The sequence below is a fragment of the Lissotriton helveticus genome, chromosome 4_1, assembly GCF_964261635.1.
Source record: "Lissotriton helveticus chromosome 4_1, aLisHel1.1, whole genome shotgun sequence".
Classification (NCBI taxonomy): Eukaryota; Metazoa; Chordata; class Amphibia; order Caudata; family Salamandridae; genus Lissotriton; species Lissotriton helveticus.
This window is the reverse complement of record NC_136063.1, coordinates 771791749-771806858: the sequence shown is the minus strand read 5'-3', so window position 1 is coordinate 771806858 and position 15110 is coordinate 771791749. Positions and strand designations below refer to the sequence as shown.

At 40.2% G+C, this 15110-nt stretch overlaps 1 protein-coding gene across 1 annotated transcript in view; it reads left to right on the top strand.

The window, feature by feature from the left end:
* The first annotated feature begins 1997 nt into the window (after positions 1–1997).
* LOC144827328 (histamine H3 receptor-like) overlaps positions 1998–15110 on the top strand; it is an 82677-nt gene continuing 69564 nt past the window's right edge. Inside the window, exon 1 of the mRNA XM_078685680.1 lies at positions 1998–2414. Within this exon, the coding sequence (XP_078541806.1) occupies positions 2120–2414 (295 nt within the window). The 5' untranslated portion in view covers positions 1998–2119. The remainder of the gene's footprint in view (positions 2415–15110) is intronic.

Genomic DNA, 15110 nt, shown 5'->3' with positions numbered 1-15110 from the left:
ACGGGACAGAAGGGCGCTTGGGCCCGTTTCTGGAGGGGCACCTTTCTCAATTCATGTTTATATCAAGAGTGGTATTTTGCTGCAGGACCCAGGGTGAGGTGGTGGATTGTCGTCCACTGGGAGGCTTCAGGTGTGGCTGGCAGGAGGCTTCAGGTGCGCAGGACAGTAGGGGGGGGGGGTGGGGCAGGTAACCGCCCTACGGGGGTTCCCTGGTTGGCGGTACTTTGGAGGGGTGGGGAGTCACATACGGGCGGATCCACCCCTCGGGTGGGGGAGAACGGTACACAGGTGACTGATAGTGGGGCACGGGAGGCAATGAGCAATAAAGGCAAAGTCAACAGAGGATGCTTGGAGGGCAAGTGAAGGTGAGAATGGGGAGAGGAAGGAGGTTATCGAGTGAATGGGTGAAGAGTCAGACATGTGAGAGGGTTTTGGAAAGGCAGAATGGAGAATGCATGGGTATGGGATGGAAACATATATTTCATGCATTGATGTACTGTTAATAAGTCTAAATGATTATGGAAACGTATATTTCATCCATTGATGTACTGTTAATAAGTCTAAATGATTGCAACCTTGTCCTAATAAATGGCCTTTTACGCTTCAAGTAACAGCGTGGAGTGTAGTTATTGCGCAATGCGGCCCCCGGGGGAAATAGGGTCGCAGACCAGTCTTCCCCCGGGGTTTTCGCGCAATGAACGGAAGGACAAGGTGGAGGGCGGGACTACAGGGGTTAAAGGAAGGGGTGGGATTGGGGAGGGCATATAAGGTGTTAGGAGAGGAAGATCCGGCCTCTTCCTGACACCTGAGCACCACCGGGAGGACGTTTAAGTTTGTCCACCCGCCCACCCTACAGGTTCAGGGAAGGACCGGGGAGGTTTTTTGAGGTCTGGGGTGCGAGTTTAGGTCAGGTTGCGGAGCAGAGGCGTTACGGTACTTTGGAGGGGTGGGGAGTCACATACGGGCGGATCCACCCCTCGGGTGGGGGGAGAACGGTACACAGGTGACTGATAGTGGGGCACGGGAGGCAATGAGCAATAAAGGCAAAGTCAACAGAGGATGCTTGGAGGGCAAGTGAAGGTGAGAATGGGGAGAGGAAGGAGGTTATCGAGTGAATGGGTGAAGAGTCAGACAGGTGAGAGGGTTTTGGAAAGGCAGAATGGAGAATGCGTGGGTATGGGATGGAAACGTATATTTCATGCATTGATGTACTGTTAATAAGTCTAAATGATTATGGAAACGTATATTTCATCCATTGATGTACTGTTAATAAGTCTAAATGATTGCAACCTTGTCCTAATAAATGGCCTTTTACGCTTCAAGTAACAGCGTGGAGTGTAGTTATTGCGTGAAGAGTTATCATCATTTACGTCTTCCTTCTAAAAGGAAACGTGTATGTACGCGTTTTTTAGGTGACAATCGCCTTCTCATTTACTTAACATGTTTTTTAATTAGATTAAATAAAAATCAAAATGAGTTGAACTCGTTTTACTGCTGACACCTCATGAAATGTATGTTCTATCTTATTAAGTCTCACCAAGCAGCAGCAGCAGCAATAAAGCCACGCCGTTCTGTTCTGCATGGCTAAACGCCCAGAGAGCTTTGGTCTACTGGGACCTAACATGCATAAGGGTCCACGCCACATCTAATAGCGTGAACAAGCAGAAAATAGGCCCTGAACCCAACCGCATGTACCGGAAGTAAACAGCTAGCGCTCAGCGCGTTGCACTAACAAGAGGATAATGCGCTAATGAGCAAATTGCGCGCAATTATATTAAAAATACAACAGAGGAGGGCTCTGCTTGTCGTTTCTCCAGAATATAAAGGGTTCCTGCGACAAAAGCAGCTATCATCCTTAAGCAGCCTGCGTGATGCAGAGAGGCGTCGACTCTTCGTAACTGCCCTTGGGAGCACTTTAGTACCGACTGCCGTCAAATATTATCAACAAACACAAATGTCATCCTTTTTTTAATACGTAATATGGTGAAACACAGCAATTGTGTTGTTCGATGATAGTATCTTATGTGCTTGAGCGAGTGAGTGTCTTTAACTATTTTGAATAAAGCCTCGCAATCGAAACACGTTTCTTGGTCGACCACCTCCGGCAGCTGATGTTGAGATGGAAACCACGGACAGTGATCTTACTCTCTTCAGTTTCTCCGTCACCCCGTCGTTCTTCTCTACAAACCCCACTTCCCCTCCGGGTGAAGCTAGTCTGTCACCCTCCACTCCCAGCGATGGGTACCTGTTCTCAGGTGCAACGCTAATATCACTGGTGATTTTAATGTCTATAATGGTCTCAGTAATTGTCCTGGGAAACGCCCTGGTCATATTGGCTTTTGTGACTGACAAGAGTTTGAAAACTCATAGCAACTTTCTTCTTTTCAATTTAGCGATTTGTGACTTTTTTGTTGGTAAGTTGACTTTTCTATTACTGGTGCCCAAATCTCTTGTTTTGCAATTATTACAGTACTTTGATTTACCGTGTAAAGTATAGGTTTAATTAAGGATGTTGTACCGGAAGTATTGTAAAAGCAAATGTTTCCTATGTTTAGGTATTGGTCAGTTTTGAGAAGCGCGTTGCTTCACACACAGGTCACATATTTTACAATTGGGATATATGGTAGCGGTTGTTTTAGGACCCACCCGTGCAACCTTTACAGCCACAACTTGAAATTCTAACATGTTAAATTTAACGTCATATTCATAAAGGAATCTCTACATTAAATCAATAACCCATCTAAATTTAATACGACATTCATTTATTGTTTCAGTTTTATATAGCTCAAACTCAGCCCAAAGTAATAGGGGCGCTTTACACGAGTACCAGCCTCCATTACACAAGGTCAGGTTCACAATTTTTTTATCTTGTTAAAACACGCGGCGAGTAAGGGATTTGCCGAGAATAACAAACAGGTGGAGTCGATGCCGAGACTTCAACCTGGTTCTCTAGCTCCAAAGTCTCTATCGTCAGGTTGAGGTCGGGTCTTGGCCCAGTCTTTGCTGAAAGTACATATACATACACTAATTCTTTCCATTCTTTTTTTCACAATCACAAACATCAACAATATACTCTTAAAAATATTAACATTTTAAACTTGGAACCAAAACTCAGTTCCCATGTTCCCTAATTTGCAATAAACACATAACTCATGCCGCTAGCGCATTAGTTCCCTGGCATTTATGTATCTGCTGTTTCTGATTTTGCCTTTCGGAAAACATATAAATTTGGATTTTTGCATAATCCATATTCGTGGAATTACAATCTTTTAAATTACCATGCTAATGTTTATCAGGGCGATGGCTGCTGAATCCGTAATAGGAGGAGTAACTTTACGGGAGAAACATTGTGGTGAGCAATGCCAAAATGGCAAATGTCTATTAAACCATGTGGTAATTTCAACAGCTTATGCAGGCCATGGGAACCTCCCCCCAAAGTGGGGAGCCCGAGTGGACCTTGTTGTATGTTGTATTTCATTGTTGCACATAATAACTTTCGGAATTTATCAAGTGTGAGAATTATCTTCTGTGTGGCTGGTTGGGGAGAAACAGGCGGATTTTGATGCTATTTGAGCCAAAACCTCCTTTCCCCAGTAAATACCAGGCCTTTCTCAAATATTAAAATGCAGCAGGTTTGACCTGCAGAAATGTAAGGAAAGTTGCCAACTTTATCGTCGTCGTTGTTTACTTCATTTTGGTCATAAGCCATAACAGCAATATCCATAATGATACAGTAAGAATGAATTAATTCAATCCTGTCTAACAACAGTACATAAAAATAGCATAAAATCAGCATAGCAAAAGTAAAACACTGATCTAGACTATGAAATCATGCGGCGAAACTTTGGAGATACAATTAGGGGACCTCTGCCGGTGGGTTGGATTTTGTTGTGGAGTCCGAGTTAGTAGATGTTTAAGTTAACATATGTGGTAATTGCCTGGTGTAATAGATATCCCACCACTTATTATTGCGATCCCTATGCAAACATATAAGGGTTCACTTTTAATCAGGCCCATGGTAATTTCGATAATATACTATGGGCGCATTCCAAGATGTGAGGAGCAACTTATTTATTTTTCCTGCACGCTCAGCAGCTTTTCAAGGAGTTACATTTGTCAGTTGGTGGCGGGCCACTCACCATACATTTGGTGGTTGTTCTGCGCAGTCTTATGCAGTCATCTCTGGACCATGGCAAAACGATATTAGGAAAAGGGATGGACGTGTCAAACATATAGGACACAGGAAATGACGTGGCTAGCTAGCCTGGTGCGTGCAAATGGATATTATGCTGTTTTGGAGGGACCTCTCTATAACAGCTCTCCTCATTATCAGATTAATAGTATCAAAGCTGTACACCCACCAATAATATTAAACGGATTATATTCAATAATCTATGTCTCGACACAGATTGTATATGGGCTTTCATTTATTTGAAATAAAGTCGAGGATGCATTACATTTAGTAGACTCAGTCGGTGATTCCTTTGCTTTTCATGCCATTTTATTATTTCATTTTTCTTTACTTTCTTTACTATCTTTTATTATCTTTTCTTTTCTTTTTCTTTTTCTTTTCCTTTTATTTTTTTCTGGCTCATTTGGTAAAATGTATAGTGCGTTTTGATTTTTCTTGATTACTTCAGTTGCTCATCTCAAGACGAAGAGAGGCACGCCACAGGTGGTCGTATTAGCGCTTAAAGAGAATTGTAGCAATACGTTAATTGGAGATCAGAATTTTTTAGCATTCACAGTCATATTCCTTTTTGTTGCAGAGGTTAATTTCAAGGAAGACTATTAGGAGCATATTAAGAAGGCGGCGCACTTTTGTGGCCGTTTTCGTCCGAAAAGCGGCGATAATTTTATCGCCTTATCAGCAAAGACATGCTATCGCGTGTTTTGCTGACTTAGCGCCCGTTTCCAGCACACCTAACTTTGCATTGCTAATGAGATGCAAAGTAGGCGTTTCTGTGAAATCAACCAGGGAAAATATAGCGAGGGCAGCTTCCCGATATTAACAAGGACGTCTGTTAAATTCCTGACTAAGGCAGACTTAACATGGGGGTTGGATTATGTGGCTAAGACCACAGGCCCTATCATCTAGGATATCGCCGTTTTCCACCATGGCAAACGGCGATATCCACACTATCTCTGGAATTTTTATCGCCTCGGCGATTCGCGTTGTTGATAACGTGCTAACCGGGTGATAAATTCCAGAGATAGCCGGTGATAAATATGCAAGCGCTAAGCGCGCTTTGCGATATTTATCACCGGCCCTTGTTAACATATCCCTTAGTGCTTGTCTTATGAATGGAGGTTGAGATTATATATACTCAGTTTATTCTTTTCTTGTGTTGATGGGGCTCCTGGGCTAATTGTCATGTGTCCGTGTTGCTCAATAATTGAGAATTCAACATCCTTCTGTGCTGGAAACCAGGAAGAAAGCATAAGAAGTCATGTCACTGCATAGTATTTTAGCATATTGAGATGGTGGTTTTGGTAAACCAAGGGAGACTTATACTAAGGTAGGTAAAGGATTGTAACTGACACTTGACAAAAGTACGTTCCTCTTGCTGAGAAATTAAGGGATTTTGCTGCACATTCACATTCAAGATGCTCACCACTTGCTAGAGCTCCAAGTGCTGCCAGACCCCAAACATTGTTGTGGATCAGTGCTGTTACTGCGGAGAAAAAGCAGAGCACACTGCCTGATAGAGATTAGCGATCCCGTTGCTTTGGGCTGCATGTGAAAGGCAACCTAAGCCAAGCAGAGTTAGATAGCTTACTTGAATTCACATTTCATAATGTGGAAAGTAAAATGCTAAGCACATACTTGCTCTCTTCTGTTGACCTGATATTGCTGATCCCGATCAAAATATTGAGAGTAAATCACTGTTTATGCCACCCTAGCTTTTAAATTAGACCCCAAAATCTCTATGAGAGGTTTGTACTGGAAACACAGTGCCTTATTTCCTTTATTTAAAGGGGTAAAACACACAGAAGATGTCAACTACACCACATTATAAAGAAAAAGACATCATGGGTCAACTTACTCTGATTGAGAGATTGATCCCACTCAAGGACTTTCATTTGTGATCTGAGGATTATGCCCTTTTGTCTTCTGGCACTGCCAAGGGGAGGTTGGTAAGCACCGACAATGAGACAATATCACTCAAATGATTGTTAGATTTCTCATGTCTTTCTCATTGCACTATAGAAAAATTGCTTTTAAGGGAAGCAGCTTTAGGTAAACAGAGGAAGACTAGGGGCCCCTGCAATTTCAGAAATCAAGGCAAGCTAGACTCAGTGAGAACTCATTTGCATCAAGGTAATCAAGATATGCATCATAGTAGTACAAAATGGCACAGCAGTCACACGTGTGGTGATTAAATCCAATCAAATGGGCATTGCTACCTTTCAGACTAGACGGTAAACATTAGAAATGCATTGGAGCACCACAGAAGGCCAATTTCAGGGAACAGGGCATGTGGCAATGCAATGAATGATTACTGATATTTAAGAGAGAAACATATGGGACAATGTCAGCGTTTCAGTGGTCCCAGGTAAAGCTTACACGGTAAATATGGTGTCATTCTAGAGTGATTTTAACACTGCTGAATATGTCTTTGTAATCCCCTTAGGTGTTCCAATGTGTATACAGAAGAGCATATGTGCAAGGAGATTGTGTCACTGGAACATTACTTCCTTTGCCATTCCGGTAGCACAATGTCTTGCGCCACATTTACAAAGCAGGGTTAAGCCACTTTGCATGGCTTAACACCTTCTAAATATGGTAACCTTTCTGGGAATTATCTGCATGAATGGGACGTGCAATGGGTATTGCTGTGGACATTCCACCACAACACCCATTGATTTTTTACGCTGCCCCAGATACACATAGATGTGTAATTCTGAGGCAGGACCAAAAACTAACGCCCTGCAAAAGCAAGCATTGGATTTGTGCAATGAGGTGAAATACTTTTATTTGTCCTCTTTTTTGCTTTTTCTATGTGTGGTGCATTCTGCAGCACGGTATACAGTGAAAATATCGAGTTAAAAATATAGAATTGCACTAATATCGAATTCAAAATATAGAATGGACAAAATATCGAATGGACAGAATATAGACAACAAAAATATCTAATTTAATGGACAAAATATCGAATGGACAGAATATAGACAACAAATATCGAATTTGAGGTAAGTACGTTAATATCGATTTAGATAAATATAGAAAGTCAAACTATCGAAGTATATACTATAGGTATAAAAAATATCGATTTTTTAATAATATAGAATTTTTTAAAGTGTTTTTTATGTTAGTATTTGTGTGAAAAGTGCATATTTATTTTATAATTTATTTCAAGTAATACATTTTATGGTATTTAATTTTTGCGTAGTTTAATTCTGTAGCGGGTTGTGGGTTTATAGGGGAATAGGGTGGGAAGTAATTTAATTATAATTGAATAAATGTTTTAATTTATTTATTGGTAGTTATCTTGAATTAATTGTTAATTAATTTTTAATTGGTAATTAATTAAATTATAATTGGTAATTAATTTTTATAAATTGATTAATTGGTAATTATGTTATTCCTATTAATTTATTTTCTGTAGCGGGTTGTGGGTTTATAGGGGAATAGGGTGGGAAGTAATTTAATTGTAATTAATTGCATTTTTTAATTTATTTATTGGTATTTATTTTAAATTAATTGTTAATTATTTTTCAATTGCTAATTAATTATTTGTTAATTGGTAATTAATTTATATTAATAGGTAATGATTTGTAATAAAAAAAAAATATTTGTATTGTTGATTGATTAATTATTATATTATATTAAATTGGTAATTATTTTTAATTAATTTGTGATTGGTATTCATATTTAAATATTTTAATTAATATATGAAGTATTTACTTTCCCTACTGTTGCACTCACTGGAGTGGGAAACGTAATTTTTACCCCTACGCTATCCAACGCTTTCCCTACTGTTGCATTCACTGGAGTGGGAATAGTAATTTTTACCCCTACGCTATCCAACGCTTTCCCTACTGTTGCATTCACTGGAGTGGGAATAGTTATTTTTACCCCTACGCTATGCAACGCTTTCCCTACTGTTGCACTCACTGGAGTGGGAATAGTGATTTTTACCCTCCCGCTATCCAACGCTTTCCCTACTGTTGCACTCACTGGAGTGGGAATAGTAATTTTTACCCCTACGCTATCCAACTCTTTCTCTACTGTTGCACTCTCTGGAGTGGGAATAGTAATTTTTACCCCTACGCTATCCAACGCTTTCCCTACTGTTGCACTCACTGGAGTGGGAATAGTAATTTTTACCCCTACGCTATCCAACGCTTTCCCTACTGTTGCACTCTCTGGAGTGGGAATAGTAATTTTTACCCTCCCGCTATCCAACGCTTTCCCCACTGTTGCACTCACTGGAGTGGGAATAGTAATTTCTACCCCTACGCTATCCAACGCTTTCCCTACTGTTGCAATTTCTGGAGTGGGAATAGTAATTTTTAGTTCTACGCTACCCAACGCTTTCCCTACTGTTGCACTCACTGGAGTGGGAATAGTAATTTTTAGTCCTACGCTATAAAACATTTTCCCTACTGTTGCACTCACTGGAGTGGGAATAGTAATTTTTACCCCTACGCTATCCAACGCTTTCCCTACTGTTGCACTCTCTGGAGTGGGAATAGTAATTTTTACCCTCCCGCTATCCAACGCTTTCCCTACTGTTGCACTCACTGGAGTGGGAATAGTAATTTTTACCCTCCCCCTATCCAACGCTTTCTCTACTGTTGCACTCTCTGGAGTGGGAATAGTAATTTTTACCCCTACGCTATCCAACACTTTCTCTACCGTTGCACTCTCTGGAGTGGGAATAGTAATTTTTACCCCTACGCTATCTAACGCATTCCCTACTGTTGCACTCTCTGGAGTGGGAATAGTAATTTTTACCCTTCCGCTATCCAACGCTTTCCCTACTGTTGCACTCACTGGAGTGGGAATAGTAATTTTTACCCCTACGCTATCCAACGCTTTCTCTACTGTTGCACTCACTGGAGTGGTAATAGTACATTTTACCCTCCCGCTATCCTACAGTAAAATATTGTATACTTTTTATTAATATTACGTTCATATATATATATATATATATATGTATTTAAAAATCAAATTGTATGTTTTTTTAACTTACATTAATTATTTATTAATTTGAAGGTTATTTAAGTATGTTTAAGTTAATTATATTTATTATTTCATTAATTTTTAATTACTTGTAAGACATTTAAAAAAAATCGATATTTTGACTAACTATATTTTTTACAACGATATTTTTGATTCGATATTTTTGTAGTTACCTGTTTGAAGATAGGAATTCGATATTTTTGCATTCTATATTTTTTCCTCGATATTTTGGTAGGTTTATATTTGTGTCATCGATATTATGTCAGTGATCCCTGCAGCACACGTGGAGAAAGCAAAACGCCATTAATGATTGTTTTTGTGCTGGAGGGGTGAAGTTTATTTGCCCAACACCGCATTAATTATTACATTTGGAGGACCTGCCCTGACTACTAATGTCAGTAACCTTCACTTGAATGGGACCAAACATACCAACACATACAGACCTAGAACACACTGGCTGGACATGATTGTCTTGTATATCTACTCACGTTATAATTTGAATGGATGGTTATGTTCTACCTTTTCATAGACCCCTCTTTTATGAATATTCAGCATGTTCACTACACCCTCCCAATTGGGCAACCTTTCTTATGCTGTATATAATGTCTGGAAGGATGGGGGTGGGCCTGATTAGTCAAGGGTTTTGCTTGCCTGTTTAAAGTTTGTTTCAGGGGTATTAACCCCTTCAGTTTGTCCATACTAGACCATGTTCCACAGACCTTTGGAACATCTGTCAAACTTGTTAAACAGACAGAGGTACATATTCTACCTGTATTCTCACTTTATTTTCCCTTTGTCCCTCACCCCATTTTACCTCTTACATTCTCTACAGAGAGGGTTCAGACATGACCTCAAGGCTCTTCAGTTGACCCCAACGGAGCCGCTCACCCCGCCTCCTTAAGTGCCTTGAGTCCCTTACGGGTGAGTAGTGCACTCTACAAAACCCTCATTGATTGATAGGGTTCAGTTTGAGAACTCTGCTTGCCAGACTAGGTCATGTATTCATTTATATCACCTTCTAACTCTCCTACCCTGTTGAATGCTGGGTTGTCCACCTGCGCAGACCACTTAGTGTATCTGGTAGTGTATCTGTTAAACCAAATTTGACTTCCACAGTATGTGTAATAAACGGTGGAGGTGCAACTCACAGTACAAACGTATCCTATACACACTTTACCTCCTTGACATTCTAAGGTTCATTCAACACGCACATCTTTGTGGTCTCATTGGAATCACAATATCCCCTCTTTGAATGTGAATGGGCTCACATACTCCATCAAACTGAAGAAAACATTTATATTTCTCTCTTCTACTTCTCCATACATCGTCATTTCACGGGAAACCAATGTCCCCCCTTCAGAGGGTTCAAAGTATAGGAGAGACTACACAAAAAATGTTTGTTACACTTAAAATGCAAGCCAATCACATGAGATAACAACCAATTCTACAGCTTAGAGGAAGGGGGCTTTGCCATACTGTTTATGAAATCCATACCAGCAACTGTACACAAGGTCTGGAACGATGAGGATGAGGCCTGGTCATATTTTCATTACACTGGAGTAACCTGACATTATTTCTGACATTTTACATAATGAACATTATGTGTGATGCCCAAGATTAAGCCATTACAGAAGAAGTGTTTTTGAGAGAGCAAAGGAACAACAAAATTGAAATAAATGTCGTGCGAGCTGCACTTCTCCTAAACATGCCTCCGAAAATCAACTTGAAAAAACATTTTGAGGTAATTATTTTGCTGAAAAGGACTGGTTCGGTAATACTTTGGCATGAGAGTCATTTTTTTACAGGTGAAATTCTCATAGAAACTTGGAGGCTACTGTACATACAGAATCAACTTCCTCATCCCGTCCTAACGACTCCTCCCTCTTCTTTATTCACTCTCTGATCATTTTGGATTTAGATTTTGGAGGGAAAGCAAGACTTTTTTTTGTCTGCAATCGCTGCTGCATCAACTCCTCTGGAATCTTTACTTTATTTGCAAAAACTAGGTAAGTTCAATGAAGGAGGGTAGGCACCCTGATTCTTTACTTTTTTATTTGTTTTTATTGCTGGATGGCCAGAAATTTGGAGTAGGGGTCCATATGGGATTAATGGATAATTCATATTTTTGGGTTGGTGGAGGACTGTGCTATACATACTTCCTTCATTTGTTTCTTACTTTGTGAATGTGTGCAGTTATATCATTTTACCACAGATTTTTCACATTCTGACAGCTGCTGTGCTATATTTTTTTAATTATTCTAGTGGGTTGTGGACTGCCTTATATTTTTGCCAATTGTAGGTTAATCTGTGTCTACATGTGGTGGCCAGAGATGGAGTGGCTCCAAGAGTCCAGGCTCAGACATTTTTCATTGTTCTCAACTGTCTTCCTTCCCATGTGCGTGCTCACGATTTTGTGTGTGTGTGTGAGATAGCAGATTATTGTGTTTCTTTCTGCAAATGTTAAAAGTAATTTTGCAGCGATAATTGTTGCCTTAGGCTATATGTGTTTCAGGCATTTTTAAAGGTTATTTTCTTTTGTGACATTAATGGTTTACTGTTGGTGAGTGAAGGGAAGACCCATGTTTGGGCCCTCACACATTATGGGTACATATTTGTGCAGTCATTTCTTTGCAGTGGTACAGAGGAGGAAAGGGCTTTAGCCATTGTAGGGCAACCATGTTATCTTGGTTCTCCAGGCCTCCTCCTTTTCTGCCCTTATGTGCAACTACTATTGTGGAGAGTGTGTGTGTATTTGTATGTGTCTATGTGTGGGTGTGTCATAACTTGTCTTTGTCAATTTGCCCCCTTCTTTGTTGTATAGCAGCAACAAAGACTATAACTTTGTTGTGTCTTTAAATGTGTTTGTGTTATAGGCAGCCATTTGTCTTTTTTCTCCATTCCTCCTTCTTTGCTGGCAATCTGGCGACGATAACCACCATTGTGTGAAGCTTTTGCATCTGTGTGTCATAAGTGGTTATTTCGTAATTGTTTTTCATAACTCTTTTTTGCTGGCCATGTGTGGAAACCACCATTTTGCGGCGTTGTGTGTGTGTTTCTGGTAATTAATCATTCTATTCAACTTTTGAAAACCTTTTGTTAGGAGTGTTGATTGTGATAGCCCTTTAGAAGCCCATGTATTTTTGTAATTTTCTTTTTTTTCTAATATATTTTTCTTGATATATTATTTATTTGTGCATGTGGCTAGTTGTAGTAGTCTGTAGTAGGTAGCTGTTCTTTTTAATGAACTTATTTGAGTTTTGACTGCTTCCCTTAGAGGTACTGTTGGTCCTAGATGAACACATGTTGTTTTTTAATTATGTTATTAGATTTTTGCCTGCTCCTTGCCTCCCATAGGCATCACATGGGCCCTATTTAATAATGTATTCAATATTTCTCTGCGTCCCCATTCCTTTCACCAGAGTCCCATGGTTTCTGAATGAATGCCATGTTAGCTTTTCCTGTTTACTGATAACAAAAAATAGTTTAGGCATGGGTGCACTACTGCTAAGCATTTATAAACATGGCAACATTTATTACTTTGAGTAGATTGCCCATGTCTGACTGTCATCATCCTTATATTTAAATGTCCATAGATGCATAAGACATTATGATACAGAGAAGGAGGGAAGTCTGCCAAATAGCTAAGAGTTACACCAGAGTCAAGAGTCCTCTCTTCTAAGTACTTCTGCTCATACCAATAACCTATACAAGAAGTAAAGAAGATAAGGTGGTTCCTGCCTAGAGAGTAGCAATTGAGGAGAAAAAGAATGATACCACAAGTGAGTTTAAGTTGTCACCCTTTTTTTTCCGGCAGTAAGTGTTTTTGCTGCAAACTCCTCAAGAAAAGAAGAGGGTGAGAGGTGGATCACTCCTGGATCAATAACAGTACCACCACCGAAACCACAGCTGATGTCTCTCGACACTGCAGTTACTGCAGTCATGGCTGAGATCAGTGAGTTTGAAATTAATTTGCCCCAGAAGCAAATCAAATCATCTTCACAGGAAACTGAACAGCAATCTCAGTCTGCTACACCTGATCTTCCGCAGGTAGAAGCAGAGTAGGAAGTTGAGCTTACTACGTAAAAAGATTTTGCTGTGACTGTTCTTCCACTGGTCACATTGTCTTCACGTTCGCCTGCAAGAAGTAAAAAGAACACTTTCTCATCTTATTCAAGCCCACCTTCTGATTATTTTGACATGGATTGCACCCCGACTTAGGACCACCATGAGAAACAATGAAAAGGAAGATCCCTAGAAGTGAGGAAGTTGGTTAACCAGTGATAGCTTGCATGGTCAGATGCAAGAGGAAGTGCAGAACATCTGGATTCAACCTACTTTGTATAATGTTATACCATCAACACCACAGAATTCTATATTTCTAAGAACACAAAAACCTTCTATAACTGCCACCACCCATGTTGCTGTCACAGAAAGCCCTAGTGAAAGGCAAGCACATCGAACTACCTTCATCTCAACAAGTTCTTCAGGCATTGGGCGCAATAAGAAGTCTCTCCTCCCCAGTTTGGGACTTCTATACAATTAGGCTGCATGAGAAACACATCACAGAATGCTCACTTTGCTACAAAGCAGTGCCTCAAGGTACAGGAAGTAGGCATTACAGTATTAGGGTCAACTGGCCAATCTAAAAAAGCAGCACACAATTGTGTCAGATGAGCACCTCAGAAAGATAACTGCTGGTGCGAGATGAGAAGAAGTTGAACAGCTAGCAGGAGGTTGTAGTAAGAAAGAAGAAGATGTTGTCATGTGAAAGCCTGTGACTGTCGCTCATAAGTGTACACCATCACCCGTAGCAACCTCGGTATTGCACAAAGAAAAGAGGGATATAATTACCACAAAGCATCCAAGCAGCTTATCTCTTACTGTTGTTCACTTGTGGACGTATCTTCCCAAATCAAACAGTCACTACAACCTACTACCAAGTTAATGTTCAGCAAGGAGTTGCTGTACTACTAATGACAATTTCCACGTATAAAATGGAAAGCTGGACAAAATGTTAGCAATAGACTTGCTGCCTTTTTCTTTGGTGAAATGAGGGAGGTTTCTGAAATTTGTGGTGATCCTTTGTCCAAATTGCATCAACAAAGTGTGTTGATTTTCCTTAAAAAGAAGTAGTGGTCAACAATATTATGGTCACCTGTAGCAGATTTGCATGCATTTCTGTCATTCTTTCAAAGCATAGAAGCAGTTGAGGATCATTCAGGGTACTAATAAGTAGGGGTGGGTGGAATTGGCAGAATTTGATTTCACGGAATTCCAAAGAATTACATTAACATTCTGCAAAATTTCACAGTGGGGCAAAGTAGGCATTTGAAGTTCTTTTCTTGTGTCCAAAAATGGATGCAAGAATGAATTTTGCACTAAGAAAAGAAAAGAAAAAAGAAATAGCGATGCCAAATGTACTTACAGTGCATGCACCTCAGTGCCCTGACATGCTCTGCAGTGATTACTGCAGAGCATGTACGGGTGCAGAGGGTATTTGAAATTTGACACTACTGTGCAGACACCTTGGCGCCCTTAAATATTCATCAGTAATCCCTAAAGAGTATGTAATGGTGCTGAGGGGTATGCACTGTAGTGCATACCCCACTGTGCCCTTACTTACTTTGTAGTCCCCTTACCACACCAAACTAATTCTGAGAGTAGCTTCCTGCCCTCTAGGTTTGGAGCCAGCCTGGCTAGTGTGGGCCTTGGGGACTTTCCCCTCTTCACCTCTCTGCTTACACTAAACTGCGTAAGGGCAGGTCTCACCCCTGTCTCTTTCAAGCTAATTAAGTTCCTGGGTGTACCCCAAACTTACTGGACTGATAGAGATCAAATGCCCAACACTCGGTCCATCCTGTCATCTGGCCTAGACCTTTGCTCTGTTACCGGAGCAATTTTCACACTTAATTATTTGGCT